General features: G+C 46.2%; 1 protein-coding gene across 1 annotated transcript in view; it reads left to right on the top strand.

Annotated features, from left to right (window-relative positions):
* The window catches only part of CLVS2 (clavesin 2), a 414,386-nt gene that overhangs the window by 282,786 nt on the left and 105,845 nt on the right, over positions 1–25,755 (top strand). The window contains exon 3 of the mRNA XM_085611751.1: positions 13,771–13,881. Coding sequence (XP_085467877.1) covers positions 13,771–13,881 — 111 coding nt within the window. The remainder of the gene's footprint in view (positions 1–13,770; positions 13,882–25,755) is intronic.

Here is a 25,755-nt window from a genome sequence, read left to right as displayed (position 1 = left end):
GGAACTTCGACTTTCAATGGGCTTACCTGGTTGCTCCAGACGTGCCCTGACTCTCCATTGCGTGGGGAGTCCACAGGACCTTGCTGGTCCACACCGAAGCCATTTTTCTCTCACCACATGGGTTGCCGTTGCCAAGGCTTGATGGTCTTTAATCCGGACAGCGACCCCCCCAGCACTCGACATCCTTTGTGGGACAGCTCACCTGCAGACTGTGGTCATCATCGACGCTTCCTGGTCTCCGTGGCAGTGGAGTCAAGCTTCACCTCATCGCACCTGAAACACCCGACATCGGTGGGCATTCGTCTGTCGTGCTCCTGGTCACTGGCAAGTGACCCAGACTCTGTCCCCTCTGCTTTCAGGTTCTTCCCATCTTTGATCCAGGCTTGGATCACACCGGATACTTCTCCTTTCCACAGCAGCAGCACTTTGCAGCACATCGCCAGTGAAATCAACGACGATTTCCAACACCATTTGACACCTATGCACCCGGCTTCCCTGGGTGAGGTAGCACGAGTACTCCAGTACTCCCGTGGGTACTGGCCCTAGAACCCTCTAAGTCTGAAAGAGTTTGTTCAAAGTCCCTAAGTGTCCTTATTCTTTAAAATTCCAACCACAACTTTCCCAGTGAATTGTACGGGGCTCGCGGCTGTGTTCTCACACTGCACACATCCCCCGTGGGTCCCCTGTGTCACTGCCTTGGGTGGTTCCTTGGGGTCCCAGCGATTCTACGTACTCTAGGCACTGTTTCTAGTCAAGTCGTGGTTCTTTTACCACTTTCTTAATATATGGTTTGGTCTCCCCATGGGGCCCATTGTATATTGTGCAATTTACTTTTGTTTAATAACTGTATTATTGTGTGTCTTTCTCTCTAACTTCATAAAGAGGTTAGTAGAGAGTGTTTAGAAATAAATACATATATTTTATATATATACCTTGTGTGGTTCTCCTTTCATTTAGTTATTCAAGAAGTTATAATCTGGTAAACCAAGCCGCTTTACACTCATTCAAGACTTAGCCTGAAGGCTGCTCTCCAGAGCTATCACTAGGATAGCTTTCAATAAAGGTTGTCTTAAACCTAATCATCAATAAGGGTTGTTTGGACTGGTGCAAGGTGCCCACTATAACTAGTGGACAGCATATACAAGGCCAACTTCTCACTCCGCGGCCTCCCCCGGGCGCACCCGCCTGCCCAATTATCGCCAAGCTGTTGAACTTTTGAGACCGCAACGCGGTCCTCCGAGCTGGCCGCGAGAGAGGTGAGGTACTTTATCAAGGTAACTCTCTCGCTTTCTATCCGGACATCCCGATGGCGGTTTAGGCCACTCGGCGAGGGTTTTTCCTGGCTAAACGGCTGCTCCAGAAGCACGACGTCTCCTACTTCCTGGTTTACCCGGCCAAACTGCGGGTTAAAGACGGCTCACAAACGCACCTCTTCAACGAGCCATCAGCCGCCCTGGCCTATGTGAAGAAACTAGACAAGCGGCAGTGCCTGTCCCTGCCCAGTTCACAGCAAGTTGACGGATGTGGCACGAGTGACAACAACTAGAGCGGGCTTTCGCTGCCTTGACATTGCCATTCACTATGTTTGTTCTGATGCCTTCTCAGGCTGTTGCCAGATTTCAGTAGGTTCATGTAGTCGTGCCTGAGACTTTTCTCATCTGCTGACCCCACGATTCAGGGAGGCTGGATTAGTTGCTTTGCACTGGGCCACCCATGTAGTAATTGGCTGTATCTGTCTTTGCCAGTGGGCCTCCCGAACTGATTGCTTGGCCCATCCCCGGCTCGGTGGTGGTACCCACCCGACTTTGACAATACCCTGGTGCAACTCTATGCAACGTGAAACTGATGCCCGAATACTACCTCGGCCTGGCCTGGCCTGGCCTCGGCCTTGTGATGGGGGTGTATGCCAGGCGGAGCCATGCCTCATCAGGATAACTCCCTCCTCCATTTCCTTAGGTCCCCTTCCAAGTTTGGGTCCCAGGGGCGGGGTGGGGAGGTATACTCAACCTAATTGGGGGTTGGAGTGGGTGTGAGGTTTGGGGGTATGGCATTATTGGGCTTGTTGCCTCTCCGCAGAGGCTTGTTACTGATTCTATTTTATATTATTTTGGTATCATGTTGCCAGATTTGCTATCATACACCACGTCACTAACACTTACCACTCACCCCACGCATCGGTCTCTATCCATTGTCCAACATCTTTGCACCCCAGTATGACAGACATCACGATCTGGACTTGGAAAATCAGGGGCCTTAATGACCACCGCAAGGCCCGTCTTATGCACGCCCATCTCATAAGGCATAAGGTGGAAATATGCTTCCTTCAGGCGACCCACCTCCTCCCTGCCACCTCCTCAAGGCTCCTTTCAAAACACTGGGGCGAAATCCACTCTTCTTTCCACTCTAACTATTCACGCAGGGTGTCAATCCTACTGGGTAGGAGGCTGCCCTGGTGCACCTCCCAGACCATCGCTGACCCGGAGGGTCGATTTGTAATCCTACACGGCACTCTCCTAGCTCAGCCCTGCATTCTAGCGGCAATATACAGCCCCAACTCAGACAAGTTTGGCAGCACATTTCTACTTTGGGACCCGACACTCTCCTTTGGGGATGAGACTTTAACATCGCACCCTCACCTTCGCTTGACCGCTCCAGACCACTCACACTGCACCCCCACGCTACCTCACTTTTACATTCTATATTGTCCGACAACTCCCTGCTGGATGCATGTTGGCACGCTCACCCAGATGTACGCGAGGGCACCTGTATGAAGGGCTCGCGGGGTTGTTGGTCCCGGCTGGACCTTTGGGTCACTAACCACGATGCCTTTGCATGGGTCTCCTCTGTGGAACACATGGCTCGCACCCTCTCCAACCACGCTCCTGTGTGCTTATGCTTGCATGTCCCGCACACACCGCGCCGCACGTTTGCCTGGCAGCTGCCCCCCAACACGCTCCGAGACTCGTTCTTCCGCGAGTAGATACAAACAGCCATCGACAAATATTTCGAACTTAACCGCGGTTCGGTCGACTCCCCCTTGATGCTTTGGGAGGGCTTCAAGGATGTGATCAGTGGCAAGTGTATTTCCAAGCAATCTGGAGAGCTACACTCTATCCGGGGTGTCTTAGAGCGTGTGGAGGGGGAGATCAGGACCATGGACTTCCAGCAGTCCAAAAACCCCAACCCTAAACCTTTGGCGCAGGTCAGGGGCAAAATTACTGAATTTCAGGACGAAGCCAATAGAGAGATTTCATTCCTGGGCAAGGAGGCAAGAGCCCGTCGCTATGGGGAAGGCGACCGCCCTGGGAAAACCCTTGCCAACCTTCTATGTAAACCGCACGCTGCCTCATATGTCACTGCACTTCAAGACAGGAGCCCGGATAGGACGACCTCCCCCAGTGAGGTTGTTGCCAGGTTCTCCACCTTCTACTCGCAGCTATACGCTGCTAGAGTGGCGCCATCTCTTGAAGCCCTCAACCAATATTTTGAGATTATCAAACTCCTCTGGCTGGGCAATAGGCACCGAGAATACCTTGATAAACCCTTCACTAAAGAAGAGATTTTGGCTGTCATCAGTGGTCTCCCCAGGAACAAAGCTCCTGGCGCTGACGGCCTACCTGTGTCCTTCTATAAGCAATTCGCGCCCCTCCTTGTTCCACATCTGGCCGCCATGTACAATGATTCTTTCGAACATGGCCGTTTCCCCGCACTCTCGGATAAATGGTCAGATTACAGAGCCAATCCCTATCGCGAGGGGTACTAGGCAGGGGTGCCCTCTTTCCCCCATGCTATTTGCCATTGCCATGGAACATTTCGCTGCCAGGCTCAGACAGCATCACACTCAAAGGGGCATTGGCTTCACTGCTCAAGCCCTGGTCATCTCCATGTACGCGGACCATGTCACACTGTAAATCTGCAATCCACAAGAAAACCTTGGCCCCATGATTAGGGGGGTTGTGCGGTTCGGGGGCCTATCCAGCATCCAGGTCAACTGGAGTAAGTCCATTCTCTTCCCTCTCACGGATGCCACCACTCCCTTTGCCCCAGACTTTCCATTCGTCTGGGCGTCAGGTCCCACCAGATATCTGGGTATCTGGCTCAGCAGGGACGTGGATGAGTTGTGAAAGGTCAATTCCGGCTGCACGATGGACCGATTGGAAACCAAGATTCAGTTATGGCAGAAACTTCCCCTTTCACTGGCGGGGCATATCGCCATTGCCAAACTCCTGAAATGTTTATATCTCTTCTTAAACGTCCCCATCCCCCTCACAGCGCATTTCTTTCGCAAACTACGCTCTCTCATCAGCACCCTTATTTGGGCCGGACGGCAGCCCAGAATAGCATACAACATTCTCACGCTCCCCCTGTCCCGGGGTGGCATGGGTGCCCCAGACTTCAAGCTATGCACGCTCAGTGCCCAGGCCAGTTTTCTCCACTTCTGGTTGCACCCCACGCCCTTCCAACCACACGTCACGGTGGAGGCTGATCTCGCTGCCCCTTGGCCACTATAGACCATTCTCTTTGTCCCTCCTAAGCCCCCGCGTGGTGAGATAGACACATTGGAAAACCTGAGCTGGGCCTGGGATGACCTCCGGAAGCATACTGGAACCAGCATACTCTCCGCCCACACCATGCCAATAACCCAGCATTTCCTCCCTTGCAGTCTGCCGGCATGGCCAAGCATGCTGCGCATACGGGGTTCACCACATTGGCGGACCTCTACCCCAACAATACCTTTTTCACCATCGACGGCGGGGCAGACCCAATGGATACGCTGCTATATTATCAAATTAGAGCGACCTGTTGAGGGACTCACCCTACATTCCCTCAGCCCCCTCCTGCACTTGCTGCCCTTGACCTGGTTTATGCTTCCAGCTCTCCGCGCAAAATGGTCCCCAGGATCTATGGTCTCACGCTCGTTGCATCCCCTGTAATACTGATCGCGCCCGCAGAGCCTGGAGCAAGGACCTGTGCACAGACCTCCCCCAGGATGTCTGGCTGTACTGCTGCAACCAGATTAAACTCCTCCCCAATTATCGTTTGCGGCTCATTCACTTCAAATACTTGCACAGATTATACCGCACACCTGCAGCACTGCACAGAATGGGTCTTATCGCTAGCGACAGATGCATGCGGTGCTACTCCCCTGCGGCTGTGCCCTAATATTTCTGCCTATTGGCAGGACGAGTGTGCTGTCATCACTAAGATTACCTCCACACACATCACTCCCGACCCTCTGGTGTGCCTCCTGGGCTATGTGAAACATTTCCCAAATGCCAGTCGCAAACTCATTGCCATGCTACTGGTTCTTGTCAGGCGCAGGTTGTCAATGCACTGGGGACGGAGACTGGCACCCAAAGTCCGGGCCTGGCTGGAAGACTTGTCACATTGTCAGACGCTACTGGGAGAATTTTGGGAATTAATGCCTGTCAACCGCCTGCTATCTGGGCCCCTCTTATCTCCTATTTACAACGCCAGGTTACTCCGTCCAGCCCACTGCCCCACTTGCCCTTCAGAAGTGCCTTGACCGATGCAGACAGCGTGGCTAATCAGTCCCACACAGCATTGCCGTCCCCATGTCCCCACGATACTATGCACTAACTCTCACACACCTCCCAGCCCGAAGGGTGTTTCATTTCTGCTCAGCACCAAGTCTCTTCCTGCTATGTGGTGCACTGGGTTATATCATCATGCCCACCTCCGATGCGTAAGTAACGGGTATGAAAATGTGACTTTGCATGTGCCTTGCTGATAGATTGTAATGCAACATGTTTTTTTTTTGTTGTTTTTTTTTAAAAACCTTTATTTATGCCAGTCTGGAACACAGCTATTCAGCCGACATCCCGGAGGTTCGGCAGCCCATTAAGTACAACACATGAAGTGTCCACAGCTCTGGAACAGGAAAAACAAAGGTTCCTTTTTTAAACAAACCTAAAGTAAATAACACAAGCAAGGCAGTATACACAATGAACTCGTGCCAGTTCCCGATGGGGGCGAGGCCCCATTCCCAAAGTCAGAGCAAAGCCACCGGCCGGGTGGATGAGGGAGAAGCAGAGGCGCTAACATTCAAGCATATAATCATCATAAAAATCCCAAGTTGGAAGTGAAGCTAGGGGGAAAGTTGCTCCTCTAACGGTTCAGTGACCGGGGGCAGACATATATCACCCCTATACTGGTTCCATCGCCCCCATATCTTATGCCATTTCTTAGGGCGCCCCCGGGCACTATACACCATTTTCTCCCTAAACATGCTGCAGTCCATATTTTCCATCCATGCTTCCATAGTGGGAGGTCTCTGGGAACCCCACAATCGCGCAATATCCCGCTTCGCCACCATATTTCCTAGGGTCACCCATTGAGTCTGCGCCGCATGATAGTCAGTAGGACCCCAGACATTCAAAAGACAACGCCGTGCCTCCGGCAGCAGTGCAATACCCGTGACCTCCTGCATCACATCATGAATTCGCTTCCAGAACTCCGTGATCACACCACATTCCCATATGATATGTAGGAAGGTTCCCACCATCCCACAGCCTCTCTTACATAAGCCATCCTCGGAGAAACCCATATGAATCAGTCGGGGCCCCGTGACATAGACTCTATGAAGTATCTTAAGCTGCACCAGCCTCAGTCGTGCCGGGATCGCGACCTCCTTAGGAGACGAGATGGCATACTGCCAGTCCTCATCATCCAGTTCAAGGCCATCCCTAGTCCACTGATCACGCACCCCTAGGAGGAGGTCAGTCCGGACATTAACAAGCTTCTTGTAAATTAAGGAGATTGTACTCTCCGGCATATGGCCATCCAGGATCCGATCCTCCAAGGGAGAGGACTCAGGCACGGTCTCCCCCTCGACGAGGACGGACCGCAGAGCGTGGCGTACCTGTGCATACCGGAAATATTCCGTACCCTCCAGTTCGTACTCCGTCCGTAGCTCGTCGAACGATTTCACCCTTCCATTAACCAGCAGGTCCCCCACCCTGGATATCCCAATCAGGTCCCATTTCTCGAACCCCTTCGTGTGCCAAAGTTTCCCCAATGTATCAGATTCAAACAGCGGAGTAGCGAGGGTAAGCCTATCCTTCCAACCCAGCGAGTTCGTAACAGCCTTCCACACATGCACCGCCGTCTTGGTGGGTCCCGTAAGGGACCCATCCATTCACCTGGAGTACAGTGCTCTAGAGTAATTACCCCCGCGCAACAACCACCGATCCATAGTGAAGCCGGGGCTCAGCGCCGGACCGTAGACTCCATGGTTAATCGCACTCAACTGAGTGGCCCAATAATATCTTCTAATGTCAGGAAGCGCGATACCCCCATCGTACCACGGAAGGGTCAGCTTTGCAATAGCTATACGCGGTCGGCCCTCCCACAGCAACGAGCGCTGGAGGCTCTCGACCTCCCGAAAATAGCTGGCCGGGACCAGCTCCAGGGTATTCTGCAGGGCATAAAGAAAGCGGGGAAGAGACATCATTTTGAACAGTGCGGCACGGCCTAGGAGGGAAAGCGGCAGCCGCCGCCAGCCCGCCACATCCCGCCGCAGGCGCGTCAATGGAGGGAGCAGGTTTCTCTCATATCGGAAAATTGGATCGGTGGAGATATAGATCCCTAGATACAAAAAGTCCCCCTGGGCGATCTGGATCGAGCAATTCCGCGGGAGGACAGGGACGTCTCCACTTAGGGCATACAGATACGACTTCCCCCAGTTAATGGTGAGACCCGAGTTCCTACCAAAAGACGTCAAAACATCACAGACTACTATGAGGGATTTCCTGGGTGAAGTGAGGTATATCAAAATGTCGTCGGCATAAAGAGAAATGCGGTCCTCATGATCTGGTGACCATCGGATCCCCCTTATGTCCGAGTGCCATCGTATCCATGCCGCTAGCGGTTCAAGAGCGAGGGCAAACAACAACGGCGACAGGGGACAACCCTGCCTGGCGCCCCTCCCCAGCTCGAACGGGCAGGACGCCCTACCATTGACCGCGACTTTAGCCAAGGGTCCTTCATACAGTAGCCTCACCCAGCCAACAAAGCCAGGTCCAAAGCCGAATTTTGCAAGTGCAGCCCACAGATATGCCCACTCTACCGTGTCAAAAGCCATCGTGGCGTCAAGTGCAGCCACAATGGTCGACTCCCGCAGCGTCCCCGTCCTTGCGAGCACGCCGTGGAGGCGCCTAAGGTTCAACGCTGTGTTACGGTGCGGGATTAAACCGGATTGGTCCGGGTGGATCAGGTCCCCGATCACCCGGATCAAACGGTTGGCCAGTATTTTAGCGAGGATTTTCGGCTCAGCATTAAGTAGCGAAATCGGCCTATATGAGCTGCACTTATTCCTGGGCTTGCCATCTTTGTGTATGACCACGATTGTCGCCAGGCGTTGGTCATATGGAAGACATCCTGTCTCCCGCGCCTCTACAAACATAGCTCGCAGGTGTGGAGCGATCTTGTCCGGGCGGAGTTTATACAACTCAATTGGCAGGCCATTCGGGCCCGAGGCCTTGCCCGGGCGCAGTGAGCGAATAGCACCCGCGACTTCGTCAGCTGTGATGTCACCATCAAGATCTTCCCTGTCTATGTCAGAGAGGCAAGGCAGAGCCAGATCGCGCAGAAGTTCACACGAGTCCTCCATCGGCCTATCCGACACAGAGGCATAGACCGTGCGGAAATAATCTGCGAAGCACTGGACTACGCCATCCGGTTCAGTGACAATATCGCCACCATCTGTTACTAGTTCTGGCACCACACGGTTAACCCGCACTTTTTTATCCAATCACGCTATTAATTTCCCGGCCTTGTCCCCAACATCATACAGTCGCCCCTGCTGCTCCCTACTCAGGGCTTTGGCCGCATTCGTCACCAGGGCCTTATACTCCGACTGCTTTAGGCTCAATTTATGCAGCGTTGCTGCCGTAACCTCCTCCTCCAAAGCCAACTCTAGAACCGCTATCTCCGCCTCGATCTGTGCGACCTCCGCATCCCTCCTACGTTTGGCTGCCGCTATCAAGGAAAGGGCCTCTCCTCTCAGCACAGTTTTAAACGCTTCCCACAAAGACACCGCAGACGTAACCGAGCCTAGATTTTCCTGGAAGTAGAGATCGACCGCCTTCAGCACCGCGCTACGAGTCCTAGGGTCACGGAAATACCAGGGGTTAATCGGAGCCACCCTGCCCACCACTCCTCGACCAATATCCATACAGATCCACACCGGCGAATGATCGGAAATACCCCTAGCCATGTGCCTGGCCTCGGACACAAAGGAGGCGTGTGCAGCCAAAGTAAGAACATAATCAATTCTAGAGAGACTGCCATGCGCCCCGGAGTGGAAAGTGTACTGCCGCTGAGTGGGATGCAGCAGTCTCCAACAGTCAACCAGACCAAGGGTATCCACAAAGTCTGACAGCCATTTCTGCGCCCCCCCAGAGCTTCTTGGCGGGTGTCTATCAAACAATCCAGAACCAACCGCATTAAAATCACCACCCACCACCAACATTCCCTCGGGGAGATCCAACAGAGCCCTCCCCAGGTCCGCAAATGTGGAGGGCTGCAGCGCAGGAGGGACATAAACAGAAACCAAAACCAGTGTCCTGCCCTCCCACCTCCTCGCCACAGCCATAAATCGCCCCCTTTCATCAACAGTGGTGGAGTCAACCTCAAACGGCAGCGAGGCCCTAACAAGTATTCCAGCCCCTCTAGAGCCCGAGGAAAACCCCGAGTGTGCAGCGATTTTGTAACCCTTCCTGTTGAGTGCATAGCACGTGTTACCTATCAAGTGCGTCTCCTGCAATAAAACTATGTCAGGGGAGCATCGCTTCAGAAATTGCAGGACAATCCCTCGCTTAATACGATCCCCTAAGCCGTTAACATTCCAACTGAGTATCTTTAAGCCCATACCCCCATCCCGAAATGTAACGAGACCTCCACCCCCCCGTAGAACAGCACTCGAGCAACAAAAGCTTGCATCACTACGCCTTGCAAATCAGAAACCAACAACAACCACCTCAACAACCCCATACCACCCCCCACCCTGCACCCCTGCGTAAGCTTAAGAAGCCCCCCCAACTTGCAGTGTGCCTGTCGCCCTATTCTAAAACTAGTCTACAAAAAGAACCCCAGAGGAGGAAGAAGTTCCCATCATAACCCCGCCGCCCCCCGGGCTACAACCCTCCCGAAAAGACCGAAAACTGTGATTCACTGTCCTGGGCAAAGTCAAAATGGTCTGACACCAGAGTCCTCACTCTTGTTCATCATGGCCACCTTCTGCTCCACCAGCATGCTCCCCGCTAGTCCGTCGTTGGGGCAATGTGTCCAGCCAGTCTCCGACCATGTCCGGTGATTCAAAAAAGAAAGTCCGCTCTTCATACACCACACGCAACCTGGCTGGGAAGAGCATGGCGTACTTCAGTCCCATCTCTCTCAGCCGTCTCTTAACCGCCAGGAAGCTCTGCCTTTGCTTCTGCACCACCTGGGTAAAGTCAGGATAAAAACTCACTGTGGTGTTCTGGAAAGTCATCGGGCCGGACACTCGTGATGCTTGTAGAATGGCGTTGCGGTCCCTGAAATTAAAGATCCTGGCGACAATCGGTCTCGGGGGGGCCCCTACCTTGGGCCTCCCACCAGGGACTCTGTGGGCACGTTCAACAGTAAAAAACTTACTTAGGCCTTTGGGCGCCAGATGGTTTACCACCAAGTCCTCCACGAACATGTCCACCGACTGCTCCTCCGAGGTTTCCGGAACCCCAATAATGCGCACATTATTGCGCCGTGCCCGGCCTTCAAAGTCCTCCAGCCATCGGGCAAAGAGGTCGTTTGCGGTCCTCAAATTACGGACTTCCAGCTGCAGATCAGAGACGTCTCCCGTGAGGCCAGAGGTTTTAAGGTCCAAGGATTGAACCCGTTCATTGGTTTTCCCCAGGTCTGCCTGAATCAAATTGACGTCGATCGAGATTGTGTCCACTTTATGTGCCAGGGTCTCGAATTGCTGCCCAACAGAGGACTGCATCCCCTCGATGGCCCCCATGACATCCTACAGGGTTGGTTCCGTTGCGGGGGGCAAACCATCTTTCAAGGCTTCCAGTGGCCGTCCCGATCCGCCAGGTGACCCCTTCTGCTGGGCATAACGATCCATATTGTTGGTTTGGGTGTATCCTCCCCGCCTGGTATTCTTGGGCTTCTGTTTTTCGGCTTCCGATTTGGCCGACATCGTGATCTGCTGCAGAAACAATTCCCTTGCCCATCCAGAGAAGACGGGGCCCTCTGAACCTTCAATTCCCACGCCGGGCCCGGGCACGTGTCGACAGTGTAACAAGTGACTGTCGCGACTCACTCCTAGGCCAGGGCGCGATGAAAACATGAAAGCGAAAGCAAAAGTGATGACACCGTCCTTCCGATGGCTCGCCCCTCACGCGGCCGCTGTTGTTCAATTAGTGCTCGGGCACCGTGCCAGCGCAAGCCCCGGGCATCTTCCGGGGGTAGGCCGCAAACTTCCACGTGTCACAACTTCGGCCTCCTGTGGGCGATTTCAGTCCGGACAGTGACGATCACCTCAGCAACGGCTCGTCTCCAATATTCCGGGTGTTAAAAACAGGATTCTTCACAGGATATTTGCCGGAGGGAACGAGGGTCTCGGGAGCTCTGGGCTCACGCGGCCATCTTGATCACGCGCTAGGCTCCTCCTCTGCAACATGCTTTTAATCTTCAATAAAGGTTTTCAAAAAGCACAACAACAAAAAAAAAGTAGGTGAACACCCACTAACTTAAGTGTTTGTAGTTATTCACACATTTTTGGTAGGTGCACTCCCACACTGGATACACTAGATTCAGTTGTAGATCTAGTCTTGTGAGGCACAGGAAAAGGTACCTTTGGATGGGACACCGTTAAACTGTTTGTGTTGAAGCAAAGGGGATTTCGCAACAAAAAAAAAAGATTCTTGTTGAGAAAAAAACCTAAAATTTAGAAAGTGCAAATGCGCATGTGCACAATGTTAATTCTTCATGCGTAAATCAGCACTGGACACATTTATGAATACCTGATTGGTTCCAACTTTGAATAAAACGGAATTCACTGGAAAGTCCAGAAGAACTGAGGTGAATTTGCTGCTGTTTCAGGTGCCCAGAAGATGTCCTGTGTGTATTCACTAACAGACTGAACTTCACTACAAAGGCGGGCACAATCCTACAGAAGCAAATTTATATATATCTTTTGTTCTACAATAGATCTATGTTCTACAGGTTTTCAGTGTTAATTCCACAAACGGAGCCATACTTCTAATTTTGATTAAAATATTGCAGCCATTTTAAAGGATACCCACTGAAACAATCACAATTCAGCGGGGCTTTCAGAAATGAGGGAAATTATGCCCTAGGTCACACACTTTGGGGATGATTCGGATCTCGCTAGGAAGGCCTTCAGATGGGTTCCGGAGCAAGCAAATCCGATTCGGAGCCTATGTTTCCTACCGAATCGTCCCCCGTTCCAAGCGACCAAGATGCAAACATCTCATCTGTGTAGACCAATTTGTTTTTGAACCCGATCCTGCCAGTCCGACTCATTCGCAGCCGAATTGTGCCACGCAATGGACTCGGCTTCCGAATGAGCGTTATGAGGCAAGATTCGGACAGCCGTATCGCCTTGGTCTCAGTGAGGTGAAACAGCTGTCGGAATCGGACTTTGGAGGGCTGTAGCAGGCCCCCTTCACCCAGGGCCCTCTGAATGAGTCCTGTGGGGGTACCCATGAGTCCCCCCTTTCCAAGCATGCACAGTGTGGCGGGCAACATGGGGTGCCCGCCACAGGGTATACGCATTTCCCCACCCACCCCTTTTTGCTATGGGAGGCTGTGTAGGCGTTTGGTATGCAGGCTTCTATAGAGTTCAATGGGAGTCTGAGCGAACCCAGTCCGTCACCATACAGGTGCATCAGAATCAGTCGCTCTGACTCGCCAAGCGCAATTAACCAGGAAAGCCCTCTGGATCCGAGTCATACGGAGGGCTTTCCTAGCAAGATTGTAATCGGCCTGTTTGTCAGGGTGCTACAGCGGTTATTTGTCGATTTTAAAGTAACAATGTCCTGTTTAATAATGATGAGTCAGCTAATACCATTACATGGTGGCAGATGTTGTATTGTCATGTTTTCTCTGACCCTGCATCAAGTTTTTTTTGTTTTTATTTGAAAACAGGGGCTAATCCTGTGGGGGCCCAGTGAAGTTGCTGACCCAGGCCCCACGAAAACGTCTAACATGCCTGGGTGTCAGCTCAAAACAACAACTTCAAAGACATCTATGCTGCACAAAACAATATGTTGCTGCTTTTTAGCCCAGGCACATTTCACGCATTACTGTGGCTCAAAAAGGGATTGGAGGTCCAATCCAAAAACATGCTGTACACAAACATTTTCTGACAGCATGTATTCAAAACTTTGTTAGTTGCACTATTTACACTGCACTCACTATTTTTCAGGTTACTAATCGGACGAGAGATCCTGCTGCAATGGGACTTTCTTTTTTAGTTTCATATTGATTCTATAGGCACTTTAACAAACTAGTTAACATTTATACTCAACAAGTTTAAGTTACAATGAGCTCATTAGGCCATTTTTCTCTTTTCTACATAGTTGGGGAAAACTGCAATTTTGTTATTTGAAGATCAGTCAGAAATTCTGCCAATTTTCATGTAAATTCAATAATGTCGTTACTCATTAAAATCTGTGATGGATGCATTGCTTCTGTTTAAAATATTCCTTCTAATAAATATGATTTTGTTTTTTGTTTTAGGACAGTTTTCCTGCTCGCTTCGGGGGAATTCATTTTGTCAACCAACCATGGTATATACATGCTTTGTACACAGTGATACGACCTTTCTTGAAAGAGAAGACGCGGAAAAGGGTAATTTTATTTGAGTAACTGTAACTGGTATAGATGTAGCCAACTAAATGATATATTTTTAAAGAGGTAATTTAAGGAGGTAAGCAATAGGGCTTTGGTTGAAAATGGTTCACGTACTCTCAGTGCACCCCAGAAATTTTGTTACCATAATTCAAAGGCAGAGAATGTCCTAAAAGTAAATATTGCTTCACTCTTCCTTCTGGTTCATGTGGTAAATCAACCACCCAATCTCGGGCCCCATTCTAGCACCATTTCTGGTATCATCAAAGAATACCATGCACATCGTTATGGAATAAAAAAAAAAACAAGAATTAATGTGTCCCTGGCGTGCAATACAAAAAACTCAGCTTTTTTTTGGGCACGTTCCTGGCCTCCACATATGCTAGCAGAAATGCCATGCTGCCATAAGAGTGAACAACAGAAGTGCTAGTACTGCTACTGTTAAACCTCAAGTCAACTTGTGGGGAAACATTTTGAAAAATTACAAAATGCCTGGAATAATTTCTTTTTCCGATTGTTTAAGTGAGGCGTCGAGATTTTTTATCAGATGGCAATTTTGATTGATCACCTTTTTGAGGTTGTTTGAATTAGGGCAGTACGTAGAGACACAGACAATCCTGTCTAGTGGAGGTTTTTCGTGTTTTTGAAGAAGTACCTCTCTTGGTGTCCACCAGGCTCTTTTCATAGCCTTTTTCAGGAGTTTCCTGTGATAACCTCTAGTGATTAGATTATTGGACAGTCTAGTAGCATGAAAGACATATTCATCCTTAAATTTGCAGTTACGTCTCACGCGTAAAAATTGCCCAAAAGGTAAATTTTCACGTAAATTCCTAGGATGGTTACTTGCAAAATGTAACATTTTATTACGATCTGTTGGTTTTTTTAATAATGTTGTCGCCAAACCATTGTCAGATGGATATACCTCCACATCAAGAAATGGAATTCTTACTTTGGAGTAGTTAATGCTGAGTTTGATGTCCTCAGTGCGGTTGTTGAGCCAGCAATGGAAACTTTGGAGATTTTCTTCTGTATTAGTCCATGTCATAAAAATATCGTCTATATAACGAATCCAGTTTCCGAGGAAATGGGAATAAGTACTCTCAGTGCACCCCAGAAATTTTGTTACCATAATTCAAATTCTGGTTCATGTGGTAAATCAACCACCCAATCTCGGGCCCCATTCTAGCACCATTTCTGGTATCATCAAAGAATACCATGCACATCGTTATGGAATAAAAAAAAAAACAAGAATTAATGTGTCCCTGGCGTGCAATACAAAAAACTCAGCTTTTTTTTGGGCACGTTCCTGGCCTCCACATATGCTAGCAGAAATGCCATGCTGCCATAAGGGCATAGTGAAATGACCTCTTCTGTCTAACACAGAGCGAATCCTTAGCTCACATTTTATGTGTATGCCCTGCTTATAAAATTCCTAGGCACAAATGACTCAAACCAATTTTGTTTGATTTTGGGCATTAGTTCCGGCAACAAAGCATTCAGGATTTTAAAAAACTGACACTAATGAACCCATAGTGATTGCAGCTGCCAAATTTTTAAGTTGGATGTGGGCCATCCGTGCAAAGAAGATGAGGCCAAGTTAGTTTGTTTTTTGAAAAAATAAAACAAAGTTTTTAGATGAATTTAATGATGTGGGAGTAGTACACATTGTTTTGTTGTTGCATTAGAATTTAGTGTGCTTACCTGGTTATTTTTATATATAAAATGATATTCACTGGTATTGATTTCTGCGGCACAATGGTCAGAGGTTTTATTAGTTTTAATTATTTATTACATATTAAGGTACTTTAACATTGTGGATCTACTTCTTTCTTTTTGACTGTTATTCTATTGTATACACTTGTAAAAATCTATGAAAATGAAATTGAGTATTATGTTTTAAATGTAAACGTCTGTATGATTTTTAATGGAAATAAAGACATATTGAATTGAATTGAATTGAAATTTCAATAATGCATTTTTTGGTTGCACTACCTCCTCCTGGGGTGGATTAAACAAATGTAGGAAAAAACATCTACTGCTTTGGCAAGCATTCTTATGGCCTAGCTTGAAATTGCAGCTCTCAACATATAATTATGTGACAATCACCAGGAGAGGAACTTTGCCTCTGCCCACATGCTGACAGCCAAGAATATATGTTTTATTAGATAACTCGATAATTTACAGTATCTTTTGTTGACAGCAGCACAAATGGGAGAAGGGCAGTCATTAAACTAAATGGACTTTTAGGTCTGGCTTTACAGTGACACTGTCACCTGACTTTATGTGATCAATAAAAAAGAGTTTTCAGAGTTCTATTGAGAAATTGGTGTATGCTCCATCCGCATCTTGGGCCATGAGGACAGGATTTGATTGGGCCTAATTTGTGTGCCTCTACTAAAAAGTCTTCCTGCCTAATTTGTGTGCCTCTACTAAAAAGTCTTCCTGTATTGCACTTTTTGGCTTTTGACAAAGTTTATAATGAATTCGGCTGGACTGAGTTGGTTTTGATGGCATGCCAATGATCATGGCTGTAGGTTTGAATTGTTTATTACAAGCTATTATGATAAAGGCACTAGGCCTGACATATTTATTGTGAAAAGGATATGTTAAGGCCAATAGGCATTTAGGTGTGGGTTGTTATTACTCTGCATCAAAGTCTATAGATAGGTATTTTTGTGTGGAATCTCACAGATTACCGTAGCAGGCAAATGTTTAGTCTTTGGGCATCTACTCTGATAAAACCTTGGGGGTTTCAATGTGCTGATTCTTGTTAAGCTCTGTTGAGAGGGGTTGTATATTGTTTAGCAAGCTGTTTTTCCCTACATATTTGTAATTTTATAACTATGTTTAATGGTTCCCAGTTTATGTGCACTTCAATAGGTTTGTGTTGGGTTAAATGTAAAGCCAAAATCAAAGGGGCTAGGCTTCATCACTACATAAAGAATATCTAGTTAATTTAAAAACCATAGTTATTATACATATTTGTACAAAGGAATACATAGATACATAAATACAATCAAATTATAAATGTTTACATACACAGGTATATGCTGTACATTAGTGTTTGAGTATGGTGGTTATGTAGGAAAGAGACACCTCTTGAGTAGCCTTCTTAAGATACGATAGTTATCCATAGAACTTATGTTTGGGGGTAATGAATTCCATAGATTGGCTGCTTGAAGAGAGAAAGGTGTACCATCTTTGAGTTTTTTTCTTGTATGGTGCGTTTTTGAGGCGAGGTGCCAGTCTGGAGCTGAACACTAAATGTGTGCCTGCTGGTTGCCAGCTTCTATGTACATGTATTGGCCTAGGTTATATACAGTATTGAGCCAGTGGGATAGGTTAGAGGCCTTATCAGTTCACTGGGAAAAGTTGTATAACATTCCTTAAGTGAGATCTGAATGCAATGAAATGTTATGGCTGATCAAGTTGGATTTACTTACTTAATATGAAACATATGTGTTAAAGACATGGTGGCTTTTAATTTTTAATTGTGGATTGTTATTACACTGTGCTAAAACCTGTAGGCAGGCATTTTCTTACATGGAGTATTGCAGATTTCTGTCGAAGTCAATGGTTTAGGTACTGGTGACACACCGTAACAAAACATAGGGACAGATATTTTGCAATATGGTAATCCTTATTAGCCTCTATGAGTAGAGATTTTGTATTGTTTTCATAGCTGTATTTTGTATATAATTATAATTTTATTACGGTATACCTGATGGTTTCCTTGTGGAAAGATTTATGAACTGAAGCAGCATAGGATGGGTATTGCACCATGCAGACTTTTGGAGTGAATTTAAGTACAAGCTGTGCTCAAGTAGATGAACCTGTGTCTCGAATTGAGGTTCACTATCAACATTTCAACAATATATTAATGACAATAAAGCACATTTTGCACCACAAGGAAGACAAAGTAGTAGATTTGTATACCATGAAGATGTATTAAAATATTAGCAAAGTTACAAACTTAAATCATTAGGATTAATCATAACTCAATATTCACCTTGTGAAAGCATAGTTCAATATAATCCAAGGCATGAATCAAAATAGCATATACAAAGACTGGTTATGTAAGGATTGTCATATGAAAATTTAAGAGATACTGTTTCCCCTGAAGAGAAATTCCATAATGCTAAACTAAGGATTGAAAGGAAGGCGGTAAAATTTAAGCAAGTAAAACATCTCAAGGGGGACCCAAATGAAGGTTCGACAGGTGAAGGAGAATAGATTTGCTTAAGAGTTTAAATCTATGAGTGTGTCAAAGTAAGAATATGGGGCCAAATGTACAACCTTTTTTAGCAGTCACAAACAGAAAATCGGTCTGTTTGCGACCGGTAAAAAGGGTTGCAGCATGTACAAACCCTATTTTGCGAATCGGTAACCTATTACCAACTCGCAATATAGGGTTTGCGAGTCGCAATTAGGAAGGGGTGTGCCAAGGGCGTCCCTTACTAAAAGCGAGTTGCAGGTCGATGTACGATTGCTTTGCGACCGCAAATGTGGAGCCAAAACAATCGAAGTTACCACCATTTTCAAATTAGTGGTAAACCAGTCACAAACAGGAAGGGGTTAGTGTTTGGCAGTGAAATGTTTTTTAAGAGCAGGCAGTGGTCCAACGGACAACTGCCTGAACATAAAAAATGAAAAGAAATAACTAAAAGAAATCCTTTAATTTTTTTCTTTTAAACACATCCCATTTTTCTTTATGGAAAACAGGCTGCATTTGAAGAAAAAAATACTTTGCTTCATTTAAAAAGCAAACACAGACATGGTGGTCTGCTTTCCCCAGCAGGCCACCATCCCTGTGATTATAGCCCATTCCCAATGGGCTGCAAATAGCGACTGCCTCATAAATATTTATAGCGCAAACATGACCCGAATTGGGTATCAGAGCGCTTTACATAGCACCAGTTGCATTTCATGAGGACACATTAATTTTTGTTAGGCACGGGGAGATTACGTGATTTGCCCAGAATCACAGGATGTTTAGCGTCATTGCCGAGACTCGAACCCAGTTCCCCAGATTCGAGGTCGTCGGCCCTAGCCGTTAGACTCCTCTCCCCAATATGAATATTGATGAGGCAGGTAATTTGCGATCCCATTGGGAATCGCAAAATGAATTTGAGACACATTAGTACATTTTGTTTTGCGAGTCGCAAAAAAATCACAATCTGTGGCCCGCAAAACGGAATGGTCGTTCATCGGGCCCAAGGGAGAGGGAAGCGAAACCTGCTCTCAAAAGAGTACATTGGAGCATCTGAAACTAGCTAGATCAGCATTGCACAATTATAACATAGGATTCAACAAATGCTATGCTGCCCACCGTCCCCAAGAAGTGGGAACCAGTTCAAATTCCACCCTTTCAACAATAAAGCATTATCGCCCAGTTTCCAAGACATCACACAAACGACGCGCACAGCATGGTGCATCACGTCAAGCCATCCCCCAACACAGATGACATAAATGAAATATTCAGTTACAGTGAAAGTAGCAAAAATAAAATGTTCCCAATGAAACTAAACAATTGACTATTGGTTAGTTCAAACTACGGCAGTTAGCTTGGCTCCTGAAATGAGAGTAAAACGTGAGATAATACAAGCAGACAAAAGCATAGTTTCAATGTTAGGAGGAATTACTTTAAATGTAAATGTAAATGTACAGATATTTATATAGCGCAAATCACCAACCGGTCTCTAAGCGCTTGCTTAGGGAACCAGTCCTGGTATTCCCCTGTGAGATAACCCAGCAGGGCATCCACAAGGTGAAAGCCAGGCATCCCGCCGCGAGGGGCCATTGTGGAGATTAAGCAAGCTATTGCCCAGAGTCGCAGAGTGTGAACCCATGAATCGAGTATGCACTGGAGCGAGAATTATCGAGTCCATGGACAATTTATGGACTCAAGACCCAGCCGAGCCAGGAATTGAACCCTGGTCCCGGGCTGACCTCTGCTTCCAGGTCTGCCTACTCTAACCAGTGAGCCACACTTCTCCACACTTTACTGAGGCCAATATTAACTATGGCTAACTTAACATGAAAACGCTTTACTATGGTTGATAATAACATGAGTTTCTCTAAGTGTGATCAAGCTTAACATGGAAACCCCATTTTAGATATAAGCATGTAATGTGCATTAGTATGCATGCCACAAGAACCGCCACAGTAGGTCTTAATTGGTTATGGTGACAAGCCAATGATAAAGATCATAGGCCTGATTGTTTATAATGAAAAGTTATAATAAACGCAGTAGGCCTGATGTATTAATTGTTGTTAAGTGTAGATTGTTATTATTCAGTGTTAAAGCCAACTGATAGATATTTTGTTACATGGAATCTCACAGATTACATCGTAGTAGGTTAGCATTTTGGTGCTGATTACCCCCTCAGACAAATTGCTGGTATAGGAGATTTTTTACAGTCAGAATCCTTGTGAGATCCTCTTACGTCTCATAGTATTGTGCTTTGCAAATTGTTATTTTGTATAATATGTTATTTTATGTCTGTATGCATGATGGTTGCCTTGTGGGAAAGTTTATGTTCAGTACAGGAGGCCTCAGCTGGTTATGGCGATACCACGCTGATAACTGCAACACGCCTGATTTCTGTTGCCTTAGGTCTGATCTGTTTAATATGAAAAGTTATGATAAACTCATTAGGCTTGACATATTGATTGTGAAAAGCATATGTTAAAATCAAATTTCATTTAAGGGTAGATTATTATTTCTCTGTATGCCTACAGATAAGTATTTTGTTGCACAACATGTCAAATTTTCTTTGTAGGTTATGATTATTCTGTGGGCCACTGGCTCCAACAAACCCCAGTGGGAGAAGAATTGCACTTTAATAATTATTGCTAGAACCTCTTTTAAGATGTCTGCCAAGATTTTGTAATAATAAAAATCCATTAAATAGTACATACATCCACAAATGAAAATATATATCCATATAGATAGGTAGAGGATCTTTAGTTCCACTCGGCTCTTATATTGGTCTGGCTGAGTGTCATTCAAATTCCATCATGGCAGCAAATTGCATGGAGCACTGGTCCAGTCTGCATCAGTCATTAGCTCTTTCCCCCTGTGAATGATGGCATTTTCCGATCACGTGTTTAAATCAGCATGAAAATGAGTGTATCAGTATCGGGGCTGATTGGCCAGTCCTTTGGTTAAGAATGTTCTCTTTTTATAGATTCCCTTTCATTTCTTTGCTTCTCCTCATTTCGTTTTTTAATGTGTCCTAACCAGATACTACAGCTCTCCAGGCAATGCTAATGGTTGCTTGACTGTTGCTCATTTCATCTGCAGTACGCCATTTTCCTCTTGACCATTTTATCTAAGAAATGAAATCCTTAAGGAATGTTGTTGTCCATATTGTATCATTGTTGTACCATTCCTAGATGATTCGTTTTAAATGTGTCTACCGTGCTTGAACATTTAAACAATGATAGACTATTTACAACACCTTTGCAAAAAGGATACCCACTGCTATGTTTAGTTTTGTTATGGCAAACATATGCCCACCATGTTTAGAAAGCGGTACAAAAGGGGGTGGTGATGGACGGAGCATCAGAACCAATCAAACACTCCCACCCAATCAACAGATCTGGGTTTGATCCATCACCGTTCTTTAGCCCACTCTGCCACCCCAGTTCAGACATAGCCATATGCAAATCAGTCTGACCCTGTGCCTCATGGGAACAGTCCAGCCCGAACTGCCAAGCCATGCCTTCCCTGGACCGGAAACAAGCTTCCTAGGACCGGTTTCTGGCATTTCAGCCGTCTTCAGCCAGGCTTGCTTGGCCATGTCTGAACTGGGGTGGCAGAGTGGGCTAAAGAACGGTGATGGATTAAACCCAGATCAGTTGACTGGGGGTGAGTGCTTGCATTGTTCAACACTCCGTCCATCATTTCCTTTGGTTTTGCTTTGTCCGCCATAAGTTGGCAGGGTATGCTCAGACGTGAGTCCCTTGCTCACTTTGCCACTGGATTCAAGCAAGCCTGGCTGAAGACGGCTGAAATGCCAGAAACCGGTCCTAGGAAGCTTGTTTCCGGTCCAGGGAAGACATGGCTTGGCCATTCGGGCTGGACTGTTCCCATGAGGCACAGGGTCAGACTGATTTGCATATGGCCATGTCTGAACTGGGGTGGCAGAGTGGGCTAAAGAACGGTGATGGATTAAACCCAGATCAGTTGACTGGGGGTGAGTGCTTGCATTGTTCAACACTCCGTCCATCATTTCCTTTGGTTTTACCATGTTTAGAAGCCATCATGTTTTCTTTTTTCTTCTATTATTTTTTTGATTTGGCTTGCATATGTTGAGTTTGTGTCAGAGGGTGAATAGAAGAATGAGTCATTGGATTGATGAATGGATGCATAAGTGCAAAGACAAGTGACAGAGTGCATGTATGATGACTTATCGAATGTCTACATGTGTAAAATAGCTAAATAGGCACCCTCGGAAAACATTGTCTGGCATTTGACCTCAGTCTTTAAATAGACAGCAAATATGACGACATAAGAACAAGATTTACAGGCCTGTTAACAGAGGAACTTGGAGTAGCAGGTCAAAACATGAGCGCTCATGTTAAGTGCTCTTTAACCAAAAAAAAGTAGTCCCTGAAACAGACCCTAAAATGGAAGGATAGTGCAATTGGTCCATGCTATCAGGTAGGGCTAAATACAGGAAGAGGCATGACAAATGCATGCCATGGACAAATGGGGAGAAAGAATATGGAGACAGCAAATGGGAAGCCAATGGGCGCGCTGAAGCCCTTACAGTGTACAACATGTAACTTATAACAATTTGTTCACAGTTTTAACTTAGGGAAGGTATCCTAAATTAGGAGCAGTACAGCCCTGATCCCGACACAAGTATGGACAAGGGAATCACTACACGTCCCTACGGAATTCAGACTGGGATAATAGATTATTCTTAAGTATGACATATTATACTTTTGGATCCATCTTCAACCTCGTTCATGTATCTTTTTGTCTCTTAGGTATTCCCCAAGTATAGAAGACCAAGACAGGTTAGGGCCTTAGGCCTCACGTGTGTGCATGGTATGCATGCATTGCAAGGCAGGGATACTTTAAATTGCCCTGACGAAGGCCCCAGACGGGCACTTAGTATGGGCTGAAACATGTTGGCGTTTACATATTAGGGTTAACTGAGCTATTAGATTCTACAAAAACCCTGAGAAACCTTTTTATCCATACCCCAGGTACCCTACCAATAAAGGAACCCTTTGGGTATATCTGTAGATATTTTCTACTTTTCACTCTCATTCTGGATCCTTGCTTATCCAGTCAGATTTTATCTAGGAACTCCCATTCTTCTGGATTAATCCAACCTGGTGCTACCATCCTACCTGGGTGTGAATAGGAGCCGATGATGAAGCATGTCAAGATAAAGTGAGTGAGGTGTCTATTTCAATATCTTTGGATACCCAAGGGGTACTAGGAAGCAAAGTCTTCTGTCTTTAACTGGTCAAGATGCCTCCTGAATGGGGGTAATGAGTGTGCCACATTTATACCTTGAGCCAACCAGTGGATAAGGGAAGCTCCTGACTACTCTCCAACCAATGAGGTCAACGTTTCCAGTGGTGCCCCTACCTACTTTCCTTTTACTTCATGTGTTTGTTTATTATAAACAATCCCACAAGGCCCCTCTCTACCTAAATCCAATTTAGTAGAATCTTTCTTCCCTTGCATGGATCTACCTGTGGCCACCCACAGGTGCGTCTGTGATAATGGGCAAACCCTCCCTTTTGGTCACTCAAATGTTTCTTGGCACTGCCCATCTCCTACTGGGATTGTGCCCAGTTGGCTAGCAGGACAATATAAGGGCCAAGCCGATGTGTGAGGTATATCAGTTTGTGACAGGGTAGGCACGTTCTGAAGTTTAATTAGGTTCCTGGGCACAGCCCAGATGGACATTCTGTCAGGGAGAAAAACATCACCCCACAACCAAGCCTTTTGTCTACTGTCTGGGAGCAATACTCATCCTGTCGCAGGAGAGCCATTGACAGTCTGGTGACATTAAACACTGCCTGAAAGGAACATTAGGCTTAGGGAGAAAAAAAAAATCAACTTTCTAAAAGTGCCGTTTTCAAAATAATGTAACTCAGTGCTTTTATATGGGAGAGATAGCCTTGCCACAGTGAAAAACAACTTTAGAGATTTGTCAATGAGAGGACATGTAAAACATATGTATATGTCCTACTTTTTAAATACCATGCCACCTGCCCTTTGGGCATTTAGGGCTTACTTTGGGGTTGAGTTACAAGAATTAAAAAGGAAGGTGTTGACCTGGCAAAAGGTTTATATTTCCCATAGCTAATTAGCAGTTTTAAAAATGCACACTCGGGCTGCAAGAGCAGGCCTAAAAATGTGCTCTGCATTCTCACTTTAGTGGTGGCACAATAGGTGCTGCTGCCCACTAGTGACATTTAACACTCAGTCCCTGGATACACTGAGTACCATATACCAGTGACCTATTAGTAAGTTAAATGTACCAATTGAAAAGGTTTTTAGGGGTCAAAGCATGTGCACTATTGCCTGGTTAGTATGGTCCTAGTGTTCAGGGTTCAAAAATCTACAGCATCGGTTCCACAAAATGTGGTTGATCATGCAATTTCTTACATTATCTATATTATGAGGACCAAAATTGCACCCAAGCCAAAAGAGGTGAAAATGGGGGGAATCCAAGTTTTTCTTGGGCAGGAAACTGAAACCAAAATAAGCAACCCCCTTAGCACTTCCTGAAGTTGCTGCAATGGCAGGACTATGATAAGAAGTAAACCACTGGGTAAATGGCCAAGTTTCTTGAAAACAAATCAGGTCGAACCTTGTTATGAAACTTTTCCATTACAAATGATTTAACTTTGCACTCTGCTCCACAATATTAGGCAGGCTTTAGTTGGGAGCAAATATGGTACCTCAATGACCTCCCTTGAAGCAGTTATCAGACAAGGTACTTTAATAAGAGCATCTGAACATTTCTATGGAGGTATGGGTACATTTTATTGAGCTATATGAGAAATTGGGGAATTAAGTTAGGCTCACAATAGATTGGACATGTTGGTAGTGTGTCAGTCAATGTTGTCATGCTGGCCATTGAAGCAATTTTTGGATTGGCAGAAACATCTGGGATGTTGCAAGCACTAGGTCTATTAAAGTACCTCAAAGGAAGAATCTTTATTTTACTGTGACTCAAAAGAGGGGAATTGAGCCGACTAAGAAAGTTGAGCACAACATTTTATTTCCTAAAACTGATCACAACACAATCATTAACATCAGGCATAGGCCCATTTCCAATCCGGGAAATCATGAGGACTATGTTTATCTCATCATGAAGTAAATTCTAGTCACCTAATCTTCATTAACTTTATTAAATAGTTGCTCATGTCTTTCACTTTGAAGTGTTCTAAGCGATGCAAATTCTTTAAGCACAATAACAAAGGGAGTGGTTTCCAGAGGCAATAGATTGAATATGATTTTCTCCACCAACGCTGGTGTATGTGCTATGGTATCGTTAGACTGTGCCGATTGGGAAGATGGATCAGAACAAGGCTCATTAGGAATTAGACTGCTCATAGTTGTGCTATAGGCATAAGCATAAAGACCAGGAGATGAGCAATCATTGGGTGGCAGTTGAGGCATCCTTGGTGTGAATCACCTTGTACAGAGTGGCAGTTTTCGATAATTTCTCAATAAATTCCTCAATAGTTTTCAAGCGACCATTAAACAGAGAAAAAAAACTTGTAAGCTAGGTCCCCTAGGTTGATCAGTTGTGCACTATTCAAAGAATGATCACATTTACCCACAATTCTCCTTTGTCCACACAGCCATGACTTTATCTTTTCTTCGCAAAG

Source organism: Triturus cristatus, chromosome 6, assembly GCF_964204655.1.
Source record: "Triturus cristatus chromosome 6, aTriCri1.1, whole genome shotgun sequence".
Taxonomy (NCBI): domain Eukaryota; kingdom Metazoa; phylum Chordata; class Amphibia; order Caudata; family Salamandridae; genus Triturus; species Triturus cristatus.
Note: the sequence above shows the minus strand (reverse complement) of the source record. Positions and strands in the feature narration are given on the sequence as shown.